Genomic DNA, 19,585 nt, shown 5'->3' with positions numbered 1-19,585 from the left:
TAATTTATATTATATTATTTTAAATTAATTATATGTAAAATAAATATAATTTTTATCGATATATTAAATATAATATATATTTTTTATTAAAATTTTTAATAATAATATTTTTTATATCATATCATATTTAAAATTATCAAATATAATTTTGAGATAAAAATAATGAATTTTATTTTCTAAACTTAAATTTTCAAAATTTAATTTTTATATCTGGGTATAACATTTTATTTTAATAAAAGTAAGAATCAAAGAAAGTCTTTTTTGGCATAAATCAAGAAAAGTTTGAATGTATTGACTGAATCTCAAATTTTTTTGGATTTGTATTTATCATTTTGAATAATCTTTTCTTTGCTTAAAAAATCATTTTTAAAATTGAGCAGGCCATTTTTCTTTGGTAAAAAAAAAAAAAAATCAGGCCCAAAGAAAAAGGAAAAGTAAAAAGGAAATCTAAAGACAAAAGCTGTGAAACAATTACCGTCACAGCCTTTCCCAACTTGCTTGGGAGTTAACAACAGAGAAAACGAAACGAAGAGAGCCGCCTCATGTTTCTCTCTCTAAAAGAATTATAAAGACATCCTTTTCTTTCTCAAAAAATTTTTTCACTTTCCCTCTCTCTCTGGAACAGGCCTTGAAGGTTTAACTCCATTTTCAGGTACTTCTCTTCCCATTAACCGTGATCCTTTTGTTATTGTTTTTTTTTTTTTCTCCATTATATCAATCTCATTGTTTTCTGGGTTTAAGCTGCTTTGCTTTTTTTTTTTTCATTGCACCATTTAAAAAAAAATAGTCTTTTTGTTTCTTTGACTAATGGGTTTTTTTTTCTTTCTTTATTTTGATGATTAAATGCATAGGCTTTGCTGGTTCATTCTCAGATGTTGATATTCTTTTATGCCTTCTTTTCATCATATTGTGGAGATTTATTTTGTGTTTAAAGTGAGGTAACAAAAAAAATGATGGCTTTCTGTGTAAAAAGCATTAGGAGATTAGTCAAAGGAAAATAAAGCAGCTTCAATAAAACTGCCTTTTTTAGGGGTTGTTGGGGTTGGCTGTTTTCTGTTTTTCTTATTGATCTATTGTGAAAAAGACAGCACTTTGATGTTAACTGAAGTCATTTGCGGTACTCGATTGGTCTTTTTGCTGGTGACTGTGATTTTGCGGGCATTTGACGCTGAAGTGCATGGATAATTGCATACTGAAAAAAGGGAAGGAAGTGCCAAATTATCTAGTCTTGAGATCTAATTCAAGAAATTTCCCTATTTTCCATTGATTGAAGCGTTGCATTTTATTTTTCTACTGCTTTTGGAGATTGACAAGGTCGAGCACCAGATATTTGGTTTTCAGTGGATTTTGAACTGTTGGTATGGAAGAATATGGATGCGATGGATTATTTCTATTGACAGCGAAAAAATGTCATTTTTTCGTGGGATAACTGCCATTATGACCATTTCGCTCATATGGACTATTTCTGTGTACTTATTCTGCATAAATGTCACATTATAAGCGTGTGAATGTCGCCTCTGGGATAGTTGCGTTATCATCAACTCCTGGCTATTGTTTCCTCAAAACCATTTTCCCACAGTTGCTACTTGCTAGTACCTTGCTTTCTTGGCACCTTTGAAGTATAGATAAGGTATCCAAAATGGTTGATATTGCTGATAGAAATGTCTTAGGCACAGATAGTGCTCCCATATGGAATTGGCAAAGAGGTTTATAGCTGAAAAACCTTTCAGAAAACTCCAAGTTACAGAAAACATCTCATAATCAACAGGCTCTTGTTTATTCTGTACAGTAGGTTGAAGTCATGGATTTATTGTGATTCTTATTGATATGAATTTCTTGGTGGAGAAATGCTATACCATGTTTAAATGTAATTACATCTCACCATCTGTGATGTATAACCAGTTCTATGGTTTTTCCAGCTGTTAGTGAAGATATCAAGGGCATTGCCAGGGTAGAATTGTCCATATGATATTCATGTGTCCCAAAATATAATTAGCTTGCATCTGGTGGCATGCATTGTTATTCTTAGTTTCCAGTTTTTGTAGCAAGGATGTAGATTGTCCCCTTTGCCTTTGGTTTGTCTAAGTGCCGTGTTTTGTTTTAAAGATGTTTTTTTTATCGATTGATGTATGTGGTATTAAAATTTTTCCCTTCTTTGGAAATCTTCTGGTTTGTGCAGATCATGTTACGAGCAAAACAAATTGGTAACCTCTCCAGTAGTGCAAGGTCATTTTTATTTAGTGGATCACGATCTAGTGTTGCAGATGGAAATTCATGCACGTGCCCTGAAGATGAGTCCTGTGTTTCGAGAAGGCAGAACATAAGAAATGAACTGGCCAAATCCTCAGCTAGGGATGCCTTGACATTGGGGACGGCATCCAAGCCTGTTGGTTCTCATGAAGCTGAGAGAGCACAGCAGCTTGTCTCTAATTCTATTCCTTCATGTAGATCTAGCAGTGTAAATTATGATGGCAGCACTGATGCTGTTCAACATGATGGACATGCATCTGCTCCCATTTCTGACCAATTTGTTAAAGCTGGCATTGCAGCTGTTTCATTCTTGTCTGACCTGATGAATTATAAGCTTCCTTTATCAGATGGGGGCTTAATATTAAGCTCACCTAAAAACTGTGTGGTTGAATCAACGAGGCCACTTTCAAGTATAAAATCTCCGGCTGTCAAACCTGTCAAAAGAGAGAATTTTGCCAAAGTCTATCCAAAGTCGTCATCTGAAATATCAGCAGGGGAAAAATCAACAGTTAGCCACCATGGTACGAAGGATAGAGGTAACAAACCCAATTTTGTTAGAGGTTACGAGCGAGTTTCAAATTCTGCATCAGTAAATTCATCAGAAACTCATCGTAATTCTGCAAATACTTATGATAAGAGGAAGCCTATACCACAGAAAGCAAAAGCTCATTCTCATCGCTTCATGTCAAATTTTAATTCCAATGGACCACCTTCAGATGCAAAGGTTTCAGATTCTGGCACAGAAGGTTTCAGAAAATCCTTTAGAGACATGAAAATGCAAACAGGAGTTGTTCCTTTGACCAGACCTTTAGCAGGCAATGGGCATGTCATTGAAAGTGTATCCCAGATATTGCGACAGCTGAAGTGGGGCTCTGCTACTGAACAGGCACTTGAAAATCTCAACTTTTCAGTGGATGCATATCAAGCAAACCAAGTTCTAAAGCAAATACAAGATCATGCAGTTGCTCTTGGCTTTTTCTATTGGTTAAAACGACAGGCTGGATTCAAGCATGATGGTCATACATACACCACCATGGTGGGTGTCCTTGGTCGTGCAAAGCAGTTTGGGGCAATTAATAGATTACTTGATCAGATGGTGAAGGATGGATGTCAGCCAAATGTTGTGACGTACAATCGTCTTATTCATAGTTATGGACGTGCAAACTACTTGAATGAAGCTATCAATGTGTTCAATCAAATGCAGGAAACAGGTTGTGAACCTGATCGTATCACATATTGTACTCTTATTGATATCCATGCCAAAGCTGGGTTTCTTGATGTTGCTATGGACTTGTACCAAAGAATGCAAGCAGTTGGCCTTTCTCCTGATACATTCACTTATAGTGTGATAATCAACTGCCTTGGAAAGGCTGGGCAGTTACCTGCTGCCCACAGGCTGTTCTGTGAGATGGTTGATCAGGGTTGTGTTCCTAATATAGTCACCTATAACACCATGATTACTTTACAAGCAAAGGCAAGGAATTATGAGAGTGCATTAAAGCTTTATCGTGATATGCAGAATAATGGATTTGAACCTGACAAGATCACATACAGCATAGTAATGGAGGTGCTTGGACACTGTGGATATCTGGATGAAGCAGAAGCAATTTTTGTTGAGATGAAAAGGAAAAACTGGGAGCCTGATGAACCTGTTTATGGCCTGCTAGTTGATTTATGGGGAAAGGCCGGTAATATGGAAAAGGCTTGGCAATGGTATCAGGCCATGCTACATGCAGGGCTGCGCCCCAATGTTCCTACTTGCAATTCTTTGCTCAGTGCTTTCCTTAGAGTGCACAGGTTGTCAGATGCTTATAACTTGCTGCAAAGCATGCTGGCCTTGGGTTTAAATCCTTCTTTGCAAACCTATACCTTGCTCCTGAGCTTTTGTACAGAAGCCAGGTCACCATATGATATGGGGTTTTGTTGCCAGCTCATGGCAGTCACAGGTCATCCTGCACACATGTTTCTGCTGTCGATGCCTTCAGCAGGACCTGATGGTCAAAATGTGCGGGATCATGCGGACAAATTCTTAGATATGATGCACAGTGAGGATAGAGAGAGCAAGAGGGGACTGGTGGATGCTGTGGTGGATTTTCTTCACAAATCAGGGCTTAAAGAGGAGGCTGGATCTGTTTGGGAGGTAGCTGTGCAGAAGAATGTGTATCCGGATGCTGTTAGAGAGAAAAGCTCATGTTATTGGCTGATCAACCTTCATGTGATGTCAGATGGTACTGCTGTAACAGCTCTGTCTAGGACACTTGCCTGGTTTCGCCAGCAAATGCTAGTGTCTGGGATCAGTCTGAGCAGGATTGATATAGTGACTGGATGGGGCCGGCGGAGCAGGGTTACAGGATCATCACTTGTGAGACAGGCTGTTCAGGATCTTCTTAATATTTTTAGCTTTCCATTTTTTACCGAGAATGGCAATTCTGGGTGTTTTGTAGGGTGTGGAGAGCCCCTTAACAGATGGTTACTTCAATCATACGTGGAGCGGATGCATTTACTGTAGTTTGCTGTCCTCGTAGCATAAACAGAGTTTTGTTGTGGGAAGTAGAAGAGGTTTTGTGTATATTTAAATTATTTGCACCTTTTAAAATTTCAAGTTAAATGAGGAGCTGATGCCAGCTTTTGATTGAAAACTGTGATCTTTATTATGGGTGCACTAAGAATCTAGGCATGTGTGCTTTTTATCCTGTACATTTATTCCATTTCTGCAGAGCCCCTACCCTGATATTGGATCCACATGCTACGAAATAGTGGTGGTGAATTGAGCAACGAGATATTTTGTGTCAATGGCAAAAACCTTTGGCTGAGTAGATTTGTAACTTGTTCTCCTACCTTTTCTTTATTTTGGCTTATCCATAACCATAACCTTCAAAACTTAAAAACTCCCATGTGCCTTTGTTTTCTAGGAGCTACGCAGCTTAGAAAAATCCTTAAATTCTTGCAGGACTTATCTCATTCTTGTGGTATGGCTAGATATTCTGAGAAGACTGCTCCTGTGGATGATGTTCTTAATGGGGATGCTTTGTGCCTCCTCCTGGATGAACATTTATTGACCTGATGCAGCAATAGAAGATGCTGCACTGACAAATGCTAATGGTAGCAATGGAAATGGGGTTGTACAGGATGCTGATACTCTGCTGTCGTGGATCTTTGTAGGCCCCTTGAGAGAAAACAAAGCAAAGACTGGAAATTCTCCCGATGCTGGAGGAGTTTTATCACCTGCAGTCTCTGTGAGATGTGACCATATAAGCTATGAGGAAGCATTGCAGGCTGTGGAGCATCTCTGTCTTGAAGAAGGCAAGAAGAGGGTGACAGACCGCCACTGAATTTGTTCATCAAAGCTATGAATCTTTCCTTACAAAGCAAAGAGAAGAACTTATTGAGAGGGAGAATGATGTCGTATTCCTCAGTAGTAGATTTGAGTTAGATGCTCTATCAATCAAATGTTTTAAAAGAAGCAGAACCACTGAAAGGCAATCAATTTGGCTATTGGGATGCTTATACTGGAGTGACTTCTCAGTTTTCTGACCTGAAATCTGGTGAAGTTGATGACTGGGGAACCAAGGATTATCTGCATCAAGTGGACACCTGCACAGAAGTTGCCATTCAAAGATAGAACGAACAATTATCAATAGGAACAAAAGATGCTTTTCTATACCAAGGCTTGCACCTGCTACGTCCTGCCAAGACCACTCGGTTGTTAGGCTTAAGTCTGAAGTCCGTTACATACCAGTACATATATATCTAGAATAATAGTTATGTACCTCTAATGCCACAGGCGACTTACCAGTCACCAATAGGAGTATGGTGCGAACTGGTTTGATTTTAAGGAAAAAAAAAACTAAAATGTTTTAATATTTAAAATTGTGTTTAAATTAATCCAAAATAAAATAGAAATCGAACCAAATCAAAATAATTTGATTTGGTTCGATCCTTTAAAAATGTACAATAAATATGAAAACCAAAAAAGAAAAACATTTCTTAACTTTAGAGAGTGCATTGTGCACAAAAAATCTGATTCAGTATCTTTTATTTGATGTCAAAGTAAAATTTCAAAGATATAAACATAACAAAGCATCAGGTGTACAAAAACAAATTCAAGTAAGAATTATTCTTAAAACCAAACCAAAATATTTTAGCTTTCAAAACCATGTCAATCCAAACCAAATTAATTGGTTTGACTTGCTTTTTGGATTTTAACCAAATAATACTCAACCATACTCACCGGTTTGGTTCAGGAAAAATGTAAAGCTTTTCATCCGTCCATTAGCTTATGTTTCTGAATCTAATAAGATCTTGAAGGCAAAAATATAACACTTAGGCAAAGAACATAAGTCTTTCACCAAATGTGAATGGCAAGCGATAATTGAATTCTGTTCACTAATTTTTGACTAAGGAATTTTTCTTGCATGGTTGCTTATGTCTTCAAAGAGGTAAAGAGTTGAAGTACTAAGCTTGCAAATACTTTTTGAAGGATATGTCAAACACTTGAATATATTTGAAAATCTCTTTTTTTGCAACAATCTTGTATATTTTGATTTATCCACTGAAATGAACAAGTCAAGTTCGAACTTCATTTTTCGACCGACCAATCCATGAACATTATAATTGCACAGTGGAATGAGCATTAGCAAGTAATACAAGGATCCTTGGCATGGTAAGCAACCACGACTCAATTCAATTCAATCTCAAAAACTTGGGATGCAACAAGTTTTGAAGCTTGAGGTTAGCATGAAGTTGGTACAATCGTATCAACAGTTGTGTGAATTTTTTGATAGAGCAACAATCAAAATCCAAATTTCGATAACTTCAAATATAAAAAAAAAAAAAATTGTTAGATTGTTGATCAATAGGTTGCCCCTTAAAATTAGAACTCTCCGAGATTTCCAATATTTGTCCCTAACGGTCATAGTCATACACTTGGAAAGGAAAGTTCCCCAAAAAATCCGCGTCACTTCAATCTCTCTCTCTCTCTCTTTTACTCGGTCTTTTTTTACATCCAGTAAATCCGCTGATATCAGACCCGTTCACGGCAAATTGAGCTACCCATTTCAGTTTCAACAATCTCCTCTCTCTCTCTCTCTCCCTCTCTCTACCGTTTCATTACATTTCCTTTTTTATTTTCACCCATATGCTTCTTCTTCTTCTCCTCATCGTCTGACTATTGATTCCTCTTTACTTGTAGAAATATAGTAGTGTGTTATTGCTGGGTGATATATATGCAGTTATCATGACCCTTAAGGGTGGCACCACCAGTGCCTGCGCTGCATGCAAGTACCAAAGGCGAAAATGCATCCCTGAATGTCCTCTTGCTCCATATTTCCCAGCAGACCAAACCAAAGTTTTCCAAAATGCTCATAAATTATTTGGTGTAAGCAACATTGGTAAGATATTAAAGAGTTTAGATCCTTCCCAACATGCTGAGGCCATGCGTTCTGTCAAATACCAGGCCAATGTTCGAGACAGGTTTCCTGTGTATGGATGCTTGGGTGTCATTCGTCAGCTTTATTATCAAATTCAGCTACTTGAAGAAGAGTTTCATGCAGTGCTTGCACAGCTTGAGATGTACAGGCAACATCACCACCACCACCATCAACAGCATCAGATTTCTTCCCTGCCCGATGACGTGCCTTCACAGCTAGAACTAGCCATGGCCCCGCCTTCCAATTCTCTCCCTTTCTTCAATCAAGTCCCAGCTCAGCCTTACACCAACGTCTCAGCTATGCCGGTTTCAATGCAACATTCTTACTCATCAAGCAATAATGTTGGTTATAGCCCTTCTTACATGGATTCTGCGGAGAATGTGGGAAATAATTATTTGTGGATTCAACATCCATTTCTTGCCACAAACAGTAACACCAGCAGCAATAATGGCAGCTCAATGGCGATTCAATCTCAGATGCTGGTTCCCAACTCACAGCCAGAAGTTGTTCAAGATTACAATGAAATTCATTCCTTCATTGATACCATCGATGACAGACAATCTTATATTGATTCCAAAGAGGCATACGACTCCCGGTAAATTAATACATCTTTATTAAAAGTAAAAATATTTGTTCATTAGTTTGTGATTAATTCAAGGATCTTGATGGTGGTGTAAATTTGTACGCTTCAGCTCTGAAGAATCACTGAAAGACACGACACAATCAATGGAGCATGTTGCAGTGAATGAATTGAAGAGTGCTGCTGCTTGCCTCAGTCTCACCAGTGTCAACTGATGAACCAGCGGCCACCCACAAAAACCAAAACTAGTACTGAAATTTCCGTTCTTTTATTTTTTATTTTATTTTCAATTAGATCTTATACATAAATAGTGCATTCCCCAATTTTGAACTCTTTTTTTTTTTTTTTTAATGTTTATCATAAACTTTCAATATCTCGAATTGATTTCGTATCCGGCATATATTCACATTTCACACTGCTCAAATAAGAGTTAATTTCTCTTCAATGAACCCGTTTTATCATATCCTTTTTATGAAACTTCCAAAACAAATAAGTGATTTGTTGATAAAATATTAAACCCTTAATTTTAGTAACCAATATTCAAAATTTGACGGTCTCAAATACAAAAAAAAGAAGAAGCTAAATCAGAATACTATTCTACGCATTTGCAGGTCATAGCATTAGAAATATATACTCCTTTACTTTCATATTGTTAAAATTGTGTTATTTCACATATAATAAATATTTAATTTTTTGTAGTTAAATTTAAATTAAGTCTCTTCATTTATTGTCAATTGATTTTAAAATTGATCCTTAATACGATATTAGATTCAAGATTTTATTTTTGTTGCTTTTTTCAAATTTGTCACGTAATAAATTTTTTTCAGTTTTGTCTGCATTCCTTCACTTACTGTCAATTAATTTTAAATTGGATGCTTAACACAGTTCTATAACAAAAACTAGTATTTTGATTTTATTTAGAATGCTAGATGGTAGAATTTTCAAATGGATATACATCAAGAAGAAATAAACCCCTAGATATCCTCATGGGGCTATGGCCAGGGCGAGGGCTACAATTAGTATTTTGATCGGCAAGAAAGTTGCCAACAAAACTAATATGGCAAGAATCGAATACTTTCATTGAGCTCATCTTCGTACACTCTTGAGAAGCAATCATCTATACTTACAGAATCATAGAAGCCTGGTGTTATAAGAGCCACAGGTCGAACACTTGTGATATAGCCAATGGAAGGGAGCAGTTCCTCTTTTCTCACAGTCATTGCACAGTATGACCTGAGTAAGTTCTATTTAGTAAATACACATATTCCATAACACTAGAAGAAAAGTGGGAATGATAAATTGGGATAAAGAGCAAGATGAACCTGAGTTCGGCCATGATATTCATCTGGAATTTTCTCTTCAACCAACAATGCGTCCAACATCTTAAAATAGACCTGAAAAACATCCTGAAGGATTAAAGATTATTTCAGGCCCCCCAAGGCATCAAGTCTTTATCAACTAGAGACAGTTCCAATGCACTTGATAGAATCAAATAAAACAAGCAGGTAAACTGAATCTCCAATACCATTGCTGTTATCAAGGAAAAAAAAAAAAGAAACAGATAAAAGTTGGAGTCAAGGGAAATGCAAGGTGACAAAATCGAATAACCTCAAGTATATTAGCGGCTAGCATGTTCTTATTCATCTTTATCAATAATACCAGCATAGTCCCGGGGGATGACTAACTGAAACTCAACTTGAGATCAATCTGATAAATATGAGAGGCATTTTTAATCTAATATAGTTTTCTTTATTGTCATTGTATATACTTTAGATCTCTACAAGCAGGCACCTGATTGCTGATTCTAGAAGTCCACCATTTTAGCGGGAAAAGTTTGGCTACTTAGATATCTTGAAGCATTAATTACAGCATAATGACTTGAAGTGGTATCTCTTATTTGTTCCCCTTAATATAAATTCCAGAAAGAAAACAAAATCTGTTAGATAATCTTTCATTTTCTAAGCATCCCAACAAATTGAGACCAGCATGGAAGGTTCTAATTATGGGTTAAATAAGTTATAACTGCTAAAAGGTTTTACCTCTAAACAATTTGTTTTAAGCATTAAGCTGATGATTTTGATTCCAAACAGGTTCACTTTTTCGATGAACCAATTGATGTGACAGATCACAGACAGGTTCACTTTAGGGAAGAATCACCGTATCTTATATTGCTTTTATCAATGAAGCAAAAGTATAAGAAACCATAAAAATTCCTCTCCAAAAATTGTATCAAATGCAAATGCAATTTTAGATAGAAGAATAGATTTTCACTGATATGATTTGTGTGATCTGTCAGCTTAGCTTAGTACCATATCATTAATTGACATCAGAGATAAGGAGAAACAATTTCGTAGCTGACCTGCATGTCCCCAAGTGATTTGCTACAGATTGGGCAGGTGTAGTGTGTACAAGTATACTCCTAGCAACAGCATAAGAAGCAGATAACTGAACATGAATGAAAGTTTTAGGGGGGAAAAAGGGATCTTCAGAATCAACTACCTTAAAACAAATCGAGTGCATCATATGTCCACATGGAAGTGCCTTTACCGGAGCAGTGGAGGTGAAGATGTCTTCATGGCAAATAGGGCAATTATCCTCAAAAGACTTTTCTCTGCATACGTGAAGTGATAAAGATCGTGACATGCAGGCATTGCAATTCATGCAATGAAAGTAGTCAATACCCAATCCTTTCCCCACTCGACAGAGGTTACAGTAAGGACAGTGATAAATTTCCCTGCTGAAAAATTTCCATGTTAGACACTTCACAAATGAAAAATGTAGAGAGAAGAAGTTAACCCTCTAAATTGCCTGATAGGTACGGCAGAATGGCTTTGAACTTGCCCTAGATCATGAGTCATTCAGGAAATCAAGAAGGGAAGGGTAATAATAATTGAAATAGTAACGCAGTTTGGAATTCAGAATGACAATAATACTGTAGTGTTTATACCTTCGAATACTGTTTGATTATATAAAATATTCATTTCTGAATTACCTATTGACCTTTTTTATTCATGTAAGTAGGAGGCTACATCATTTGATGTCAAATTTTGTAGTGGATAATGCTTGTTTCCCTTTATATTGCTCCAAGAAATTGTTCTTAGATCCCTTATTAAAACTTAATGAGGTCACTGATGAAGTGCAATGACTTTTGCACCGCGGTGCATAATATGGTAAATGAAGCATAATATTCCAGGCTGTTTATAAAATCAACTTCTCCAAAACCTCTTTGGCTGACTATGGGATGTGCATAATGTAGTTATTCTTATGAAGTTATGATCTCAAACATCTGAAATCAGTTTACTTTTGTTCATTCTTTTATGGGAAGAAAGAATGTTCAGTAACTGCAAAAGTAATCAACAACCTACCAATGACTGCATATCAAGAACAAGAATTTAAAATTGTAAAGTAAACTAGAGAAAAAGCATTAGCATATTTAACTTGTGCAATGGAGTTACCTTTGCACACTGGTTTCTTGTAGTGCATTTTCTAAAATATAAACAGTGAAAGATCAACGTATATGTTTCCTATGCAGCTTTGGTCATGGAACATACTTTTATATCAGATTCTTACCTATTAAGTTGGTTGAACAAAGGTGAAAACAATAAGTCATGGTGGAACTAAAGAGATTTAGAGTGGTTGCATTGAAGTTAGGTGTCAAATAATGTTTAAAAATCAACCTTCAACAAAGTGAAAACATTATATGAGAACTATTAAAAAATACATCACCTTTCATCATCAAATAACTTACATATCCTGCAATAATATTTTCCCATGGTTAGATTATTGCAGGAAACAGTTGAGCACGTGGATCCAATTGGCTGAATTATCAAGCATTTCATGCACATCATTTTTGTGACAGATTTTCTGTGTATACGTTGGAAACAGCAGCAAAAATGTGATGAAGAGAAAAGAAAACCTAGAACTTTTAAAGGGTAAAAGAAAATTTTTGGTGTAATGTGCTAGTACCTCTCCAATGAATGATCAGCCACCTCATCATGGCAACGAATGCATGTGTAAAGCTGGTTGCAACATGCGGCAAAAAGCTTACAGTTCCTCTTGTAGTGTTTGCAACCCAGAGCTAGTTTCAGAGGGTCCCGATAAGATGGATACTGACCTGGAGTTTCTTCTCCATTTTTTGACTTGTTTACTTCTAAATTATATATCTGTTGCTTAAGAATCCAACGACTGAACCAGTGTAAACTAGCGTCAAATTCTATGAACAAAATAGAAAACATATAAGCACAAAAAAAGAAAAAAAAGATAAACCAATAAAATGTCTGGTATTAATTATATTTTCTAGCAGCATATTATCTCATTTAAGCAGGGATCTTTACTACCTGACCATAATTTCAAAAAATGCCTAGCCTCAAGTAATCAGAGTAACTGCAGACAATAAATTGGTTCATCTCCCAAAACCTTGCAGTAATGTTTCCTATGCACATCCAAATAATTTTTTAAGTTCATATCATGTCATTTGCGTCATGATGTCCAGAGTTATCAAAATCCGTTCATAGGACCATCTCTGTGATAGTTAAATCTAATTATTCATGCAATTGGATTCAAGCAAAGTTGTGAACATGAATTAATTGGCTTGAAATGGAGACTATTGTATTAGGTCATAGGCTTTTGCAGATAGACTTTTCTGTCTGCAAAGCCAAATATAGGTGAAAGAAGTATTTAGATGATCTGGAAGGTAGCCTACAAGGACCACAAATCTTCTCCTAAAAAAGAAATAAGATACCATTTAATGAAAAAAGGAATGCTTGTTACCAACCTCATTAGCAAGTTCTGCATCACATGCGATTTCTTTTCCGGATCTAAGGATGTGTCAGAGGAAACTTTTCTTATGGCAGCCTCTAGATCTTCTTGACTCATTGTCAGTAGGTGCTTGCATTGCCCAGAGTTCTGAGTCACTTTTTGACCTGGCTCATTGGTCATCAGATCAGCTGCTTCATTGCATAGCTTGTCATTGCTACTACTAAACAGTCCTGAACATTCTGAACATTCAGAGCAGTTATCATCTCCTTTAAAAACCTTTACTTTATCATCCATATTGGGCATTCCTAACAGCTCAATATCAGCGCCAATGGAACTAGCTCTTAAGAAATTGTCACAGATGGCTTCTTGTTCGTCAAGTGCTTTGGGCAAATATGTTGAGATAATCACCAATGGATCTGCAATCCAAGGAGTAGTTGACTCCTCTGCTGCCTTGGCTATTTTATGTCCTTCCCACCATTCTCCTAACCATTCATCAAACATTGTATTTCTAGTAGCCTTGTGCCATAAGGACATAACAACTTGCTGTTCATCCGGAGTCAAAGATGCCATAAGCCAGGGCATCATATCTTTTAATATTTCTGCTCCTGTTCTTCCAAGCATGTTTCCTATGATCTTTTCTTGCTCCTCAAGGGAGAAACATTCTCTAAATAAGGGCCAAAGTTCAACTTCTTCACGATGCACATGATCAGAGAGTAACTTATGCATTGATTTGCATGTATCTTGGAGATTAATACACAGCTGCTGGTGCTTCGCCTCCCTGTCCAGCATAATTGATTCACCACTAGAAGATATAATGTCCAATTCATATATCTCATCTAAAATGAGGGATATTTTACTGAAGTTTTCAACTTCCATTTTATGGTCCAGTGCGTAAGAGTGGCTGATGTTTCTGAGTTTCCCCCTTGCTTCCAAAGCTGGAAAAGCCACCTCATCTTCTGCATCACTGTGGATCTGATATAAGAATTGTATCAAATGGAAGCGTTGGCGGAACTCTGTGAGAAACCCAACATTTTCGGCCAGCTGAGCTGAACCAAGGACAAGATAATCCAAATCTTTCTTTAGTGCCCTATGGAAGAAGAAAATTAGATCCATTGGTATTGGTTCATTGATATCAGAATCAGCACAACTCTTTTCACCAGGAAAGTTTGAAAAAGAGTATAAATCCCTTATTGTTTTGGGGAAAAATATCTGCAGATTGATTCCACTGCAGTATGATGTGTCAAAGTGATTAGTGCCATGGGAGCTGGCTGAAGAAAAGGAGAAACCCTTCTTTCCCTTGTTGACAAAAAGTGGTTTAATTAGCTTAGATTTAGATCCTTTACAAAGTAACATATCTGAAGGTAATGAAGAAGATTCAGCATCTTCCTCAATTGGCATAGAAAGAGAAGAGCATCTGCTGCTGAACATTTTCTCCAAGTCCCTCCTGAAACTTTCAACAGAGGTTTTTCCTGAATAACCTATATGGAACCAATCCAATAGGAGGGATGCAAAAGATTTATTGATCAAAGAACTTCCCTGATTTAAAATCTGCAGAATGGACCTAGATTCATCCTCAGATAAATGAGCAGCAAACCAGGTGACCACACATTTTAGCAACCCAAGTGGTAACACATGAAGGCTCATGCACAGAAGCTGCTGCTGCATTTCTTCACTGCAGTTCTTGCTAATGACAGGAAATACCTGAAAGAAATTGGAAAGTGTCAAAGGTCAATGTGGCAAACATTTTGAGATGATTGGTTAATGAAAGTCATCCTGGTAAAACTTCATGAGATATTAATATGTGGTTGGACTGAAAATCCAAGCTTGAATAGAGCTCATCTTGTCCTACTTCCAGTGTATAAGAACGGCGAGAAAATAATCATTTTTTACCTCCTTTTCTTGTAAACTAAATTGTTTGTCAACATTCATCACAAAGGACCCCAGTTTCTGACACAGCTTCTCTACAAACTTATTTGTTTGTATTCCCTTTTGATCATTATAATGCAGCAAGTACTGTAACTGTTCAATATGACTCGCAATATAGAGATGTTGGGTGGGCAGAGACAGCTGAATGTTGGAAATATCAACCAAGACAGGGTAAAAGAACTTCTCCAATGCATTGCTGCAAATAACAGAACAACTTCTGAGAGTTTGGACATGCTGATAAACAAGTAATAAAGTAAGGAATGATAAATAGAGGTATTTCCCTGGCAAAGCCAGAAAAAGATGTTAAAGTAGGCACCTTGGTCAAATAAAGTTAATTTGTCTAATAAATGTTTCAGGAAACATATTTATTACCTGTAGAAGATTAGGACATCTGCAAGGAATTTCAGTCGGAGAACAATAAAATCTAGATTTTGAAAGCATCTTGATATTTTTAATTGATGCAGCTCTGATAGAATTTCTTTCAAATCTTTTTGAATGGCACCATGCCACAGAAGTAGACTGTCAACTGGATTATTTCCATCATTTGTTTGGAAACAATGCACTTCCTTCCACCCAAGAGGCCTCTTGATGAAATTGAATTCGAATTTGCCTTTGATAGAGGTTGTTCCATCAAGTGGTCCAACTCCTTTTGCAAGCTCAGTGTGAAACCCAAAAATGGTCTGGTGTTTCTTGCCAAGTGAAGATAGTACCACCTTCAAATTTTGATTTTAATTTTGTTACTATCAGGATGATTACTCAAATTCTGGTAAAAATAAAAATAAGTATCTACCTCCTGCAATGATTTTTCCTTTGGTACAACTTCTTTTATAAAATTTTTAATTTCTTCTTGCTCTTGTGGATGAAAAAAGGAGATCATCCACGGAAGAAAATCCTGCAGCAGAATTATGGGGATACTCCCAATGAACTGCCACACCAGAGAAGCTTGTTGCTGGGAAGAAAACTGATTCACCAGCTGAGGGAAAACCTGCAAGCAGTTGATAAGATTGTAACATGCTGGTTAGTCAAGTATGTATTTACATGTTCAACATAAAGAACACAAGTATATCAACAATGAATTGCAGAAACTTCCACTATTAAACAAATTAAACTATCCTACACTCTACTTAATATATTCTAACAGTGTTATCAGTAAAGAGTTTTCCGTTTTTGTGCTAAAAGTAGAAAGATGAAGTACTGAAGCAGCCACAATTCGACATAGAAGGTTCAAATTCCATCTCCTTTATATTCCTCAGTATTTCTTCTAGCTTTTATGTCCTTTCTTTAGATATCTGCCAACTGCCTTAAAAACATGCTAACTTAAATAAAATCACTTTATCATCAATACTGCCATGGTTTTCTAGGATAAACATATGCAATGATATAGAACTTGCCTATTCATAGAATAGTGATTTCCTTCTTTTGCGTCCTAGTTTTGGTGAGGGGATCTTATTAAAAATGTTTAAGGTATTTGAATAGAAAATGCTCTTATGCAATTCATACACCAAAAGAAAATGGGAAAAAAATGGAAGTTAGAACAATCACAGTTGATCTCACTTGATGCAACCTTTTTGACTTCCTTATCCATAGTTAGACGGACATATGACAAATGTATAGAATTGTTAATGAGATTTTAAGCTCCATCAAAGATATATATAGGATAATAATTTCCTTACAATCTCATGGACAAGTGGCATGATTTAAACCTAGCTGGGAAGTTTTATTGTATAGAATAATCTTTTTAAATTATTATATGCATTTCATCTAACCCTCTATCTAATTATCCCCTCTATGCGTGTATGTGTGTGTTTTTGAGAATTTAAATATGGTAACAAGAAAGTTCTCTCATCTACAGCAGTTCCATATTATAAGCATAAACATGTGAAAGTAAAAACATATAGTATCTCGACGAAAATAACTGTTATTCAGACTCCCCACAAAAAAATAAATAAATAAATAAAATCCCATCTTCATCCTTGATTACCACTAAAACTAGAAACTAAAAAGCAAGCTATTGAGGGAAAAAAAAAGGTAGCACAGTTCTTGTAATGCAAAAAAAAAAAAAAGTTAAATGGAATAACTAATGACAAAAATAGAAGAGTAACCTGGTTTTCTTCTTTCAGCATATGCTTGCAAATAGAGGATTGGATGGTGCCAATGCAAAATACGAGTTCTTGTAATGCTTTGGAGATATTTTTACTTTCCTCCAATGCATTCAAGCAACAGAAAACAGAACCAAAGAGCGTGTCTATACTTTCATGCTCAAGCGAATACGTACATGCCACATTTTTAACATGTGCATCCAGTGCTAGAAAGACAACCTGCCAACAACTTTTAAGAAAATTAAACCAAGTGATCCAATAAAAATAGTAAGGTTTCTTCTAAGTTTAAGGAGCAATTCTTTATCAGCTACTTGAATAACGCTTTGCTCAATATTATTTGACTATCTGCATTTAATTTAGTATTACGTTTAAAATTAGAAGCCATTTCTAATTTCGAGTCGTTGACTCATAAAATGTGAAGCTCCTTAATCAAACGCCACATATCATACCTAAACTCTGATTAATTTGTTAATCTGATTGATAAAACATATAATTCATTAGTCAACTTAAAGTTTTGGTTACACCAAAGTGTTTTGTTTATAATTGATAATTGAAAAAGTGAATACCTGTTGCATAATCCTCAGTTAAATTCTTGATCATCTTATATTTGTAAAAATGAAAATAATTAATAGCAAATATTTTAACTAAATTCCAAAGCATTCTGGGTTGCTGAGAAATGAGGGAAAAAGAAAATTTCAAGATTTTCTAAGACACAAGAATTCTATTTAACTTTAATCTGAAAAAGGAAGAGTCCAATGTATTCTCTACTCCTTTCTTTCATTTTCTTGACAACCAAACAGAATAAAAATGCAAAGTCAGAATTCACCTCATCTTCAGCAGCGCAGTGATACTTATAAACAAGCTTAAGAAACTGGAACCTTCCAGACAGTTCAACTACTAATTCCCGCGATTGTGACTCGCTCTTCTCATCCGCAGCAGCAGCAACCGCCACGCGCCGGAGCTCAGCTAGCTCCGCTCTTATAGCAAAATGGAAGTAAACCAGGAGAAGTATAGGAGCCTCAGCGAGCCGTAAACCGTCCATTGAAGGAAGGAGCGACGGTCGCTCCTCCTCCTCCTTTTCCGGCGGGTCTGTGGGAGCGTGGCCACCGCCCATGCACTGCTAAACCACGGTCAAAAGATGGCAACATGAAGAAGAGAGAGCTGGAAGGGTTTTGCATAAGGGAGAGAATTTGGAATTTAAGCTTGTTTGAGAACTCAAATTTCTGTTATGAATAGAACAGTGGCAGTTAAATTTTTTAAAATACTTTGATTTTGATTTTGATTTTGTTTTTTTTGTTATATATATATATATATATATATATATATTTATGAGATTGCCACGGAAGGATGATGGGGACATTCTACCGAACAGCGTTGTGGGAGTAACCGATCTGGTTCCTGCTGCTGGAAAGGTGAGGTTTACACGGTGAACAAGAGAGTATTAAAATTCCGTCAGTTGCGGACAGTTACTAGAAACGAACTTAAATAAATTTTGTTATATATATAGTTAATTAATAAATTTTAAAATATTATTTGTGATATTTTATACAATTTAATAAATAAATAAATAAAAGTTTGTTTATATCTTAAATATAAATGAATTCAATGAAATTTTGTTATATTTATGATTATTCGTTTAATTAACAAATTTAAAAATATAATTTGTAATAATTTATTAAATTTAATAAATAAGTATCACGCATTAATTGATGTAAATAAAGGGACTTAGCTTAATTTAAGTAGGGGCAGGCCAGGGAGGGAAGGCTTGATCCATGCCGTCCGTACCTTGTCATGACTTGAGGGGCCAGTCAGGTCACCCTTTGAATATTCAGTTGCTTAATCAAGCTCTAATGTCGCTATTCGCGCGCGTGTGTAGATTTAGCCCCGCACGTGCCCTTCTCACGTCTTCCCGTTCCTTGCCCTTTCTTTTCATGCTCCTTTTGTCCAGCATTTTGGTGAATCGACCTTTGCTTACATCAAAAGTTGCATATGACAAATAATTATTTTATTTAGGCTCTACTTGTATATTTGATAATTATTTTTAATATTATCAATATTATTTATATTTATTAAAATTATGTTTTAAAAAAATAAAAATAATTCAATTCAATATTATCATTTTTTCATTTATATTTATTGAAATAAAATTTTAAAAAAATTTAAATGATTCAATTTATTCCTTTAAATTACTATTTATATTTTAAAAAAGAATAATAAATTTTTGTAACTTTGAAATAACATTTATAATTTATGTAATTACATTATTATTTTTTTAATGTTTAATTTTTTCATTAATTTTTTAATTATTAAATTTGTCTTACTCATATCATTAACCCCTGTTATATTGGGGTGAATTATCTTTTAAAAATTTTAATAATAATAATAATAATAATAATAATAATAATAATTATTATTATTATTATTATTATTATTATATTTATAATTATTTTAATATAAAAATATTAAATAATAAAATGAATAAAAATATTATAAAAATATTAAAAATTAATATAAATATAGTATTTCATATATTACTATTATAC

The 19,585-nt window shown here is 35.4% G+C and overlaps 3 protein-coding genes across 13 annotated transcripts; 2 read left to right on the top strand and 1 right to left on the bottom strand.

Moving 5' to 3' along the window:
* Window positions 1-461: 461 nt before the first annotated feature.
* Window positions 462-6,120, top strand: LOC111312298 (pentatricopeptide repeat-containing protein At1g18900-like). 3 transcript variants are annotated; one of them, XM_089765942.1, is made up of 3 exons: window positions 462-652; window positions 852-1,630; window positions 2,180-6,120. In XM_089765942.1, exon 3 carries the CDS (start codon window positions 2,183-2,185, stop codon window positions 4,757-4,759), a length of 2,577 nt encoding a protein of 858 aa, XP_089622068.1. In that variant the 5' UTR covers window positions 462-652; window positions 852-1,630; window positions 2,180-2,182; the 3' UTR covers window positions 4,760-6,120. The 3 variants fall into 3 exon arrangements, 2 of the variants coding, with proteins under 2 accessions (XP_089622068.1, XP_022768181.2); XM_022912446.2 differs by lacking the exon at window positions 852-1,630; XR_016345205.1 differs by lacking the exons at window positions 462-652; window positions 852-1,630 and having other exon boundaries at window positions 1,682-5,071; window positions 5,201-6,120.
* A 1,258-nt stretch (window positions 6,121-7,378) lies between these two features.
* On the top strand, window positions 7,379-8,722 carry LOC111317290 (LOB domain-containing protein 27-like). Its single transcript, XM_022919763.2, has 2 exons — window positions 7,379-8,274; window positions 8,372-8,722. Exons 1-2 carry the CDS (start codon window positions 7,487-7,489, stop codon window positions 8,472-8,474), a joined length of 891 nt encoding a protein of 296 aa, XP_022775498.1. The 5' UTR covers window positions 7,379-7,486; the 3' UTR covers window positions 8,475-8,722.
* Window positions 8,723-9,150: 428 nt separating this feature from the next.
* On the bottom strand, window positions 9,151-18,299 carry LOC111312290 (zinc finger protein BRUTUS-like At1g74770). 9 transcript variants are annotated; one of them, XM_089765937.1, is made up of 12 exons: window positions 17,869-18,299; window positions 17,046-17,261; window positions 15,734-15,928; window positions 15,316-15,656; window positions 14,908-15,139; window positions 13,034-14,718; window positions 12,226-12,444; window positions 11,986-12,123; window positions 10,759-10,996; window positions 10,619-10,678; window positions 9,582-9,665; window positions 9,151-9,492 (listed from the first exon to the last, which is right to left on the bottom strand). In XM_089765937.1, exons 1-12 carry the CDS (start codon window positions 18,154-18,156, stop codon window positions 9,391-9,393), a joined length of 3,798 nt encoding a protein of 1,265 aa, XP_089622063.1. In that variant the 5' UTR covers window positions 18,157-18,299; the 3' UTR covers window positions 9,151-9,390. The 9 variants fall into 9 exon arrangements, with proteins under 9 accessions (XP_089622063.1, XP_089622065.1, XP_089622064.1 ...); XM_089765939.1 differs by having other exon boundaries at window positions 9,582-9,653; XM_089765938.1 differs by having other exon boundaries at window positions 10,759-10,993.
* Between the last annotated feature and the right edge of the window lie 1,286 nt (window positions 18,300-19,585).

The sequence above is a fragment of the Durio zibethinus genome, chromosome 9, assembly GCF_047325235.1.
Source record: "Durio zibethinus cultivar Kanyao isolate XHJ-2024 chromosome 9, ASM4732523v1, whole genome shotgun sequence".
NCBI lineage: Eukaryota > Viridiplantae > Streptophyta > Magnoliopsida > Malvales > Malvaceae > Durio > Durio zibethinus.
This window is presented reverse-complemented; position numbering and strand designations above follow the sequence as displayed.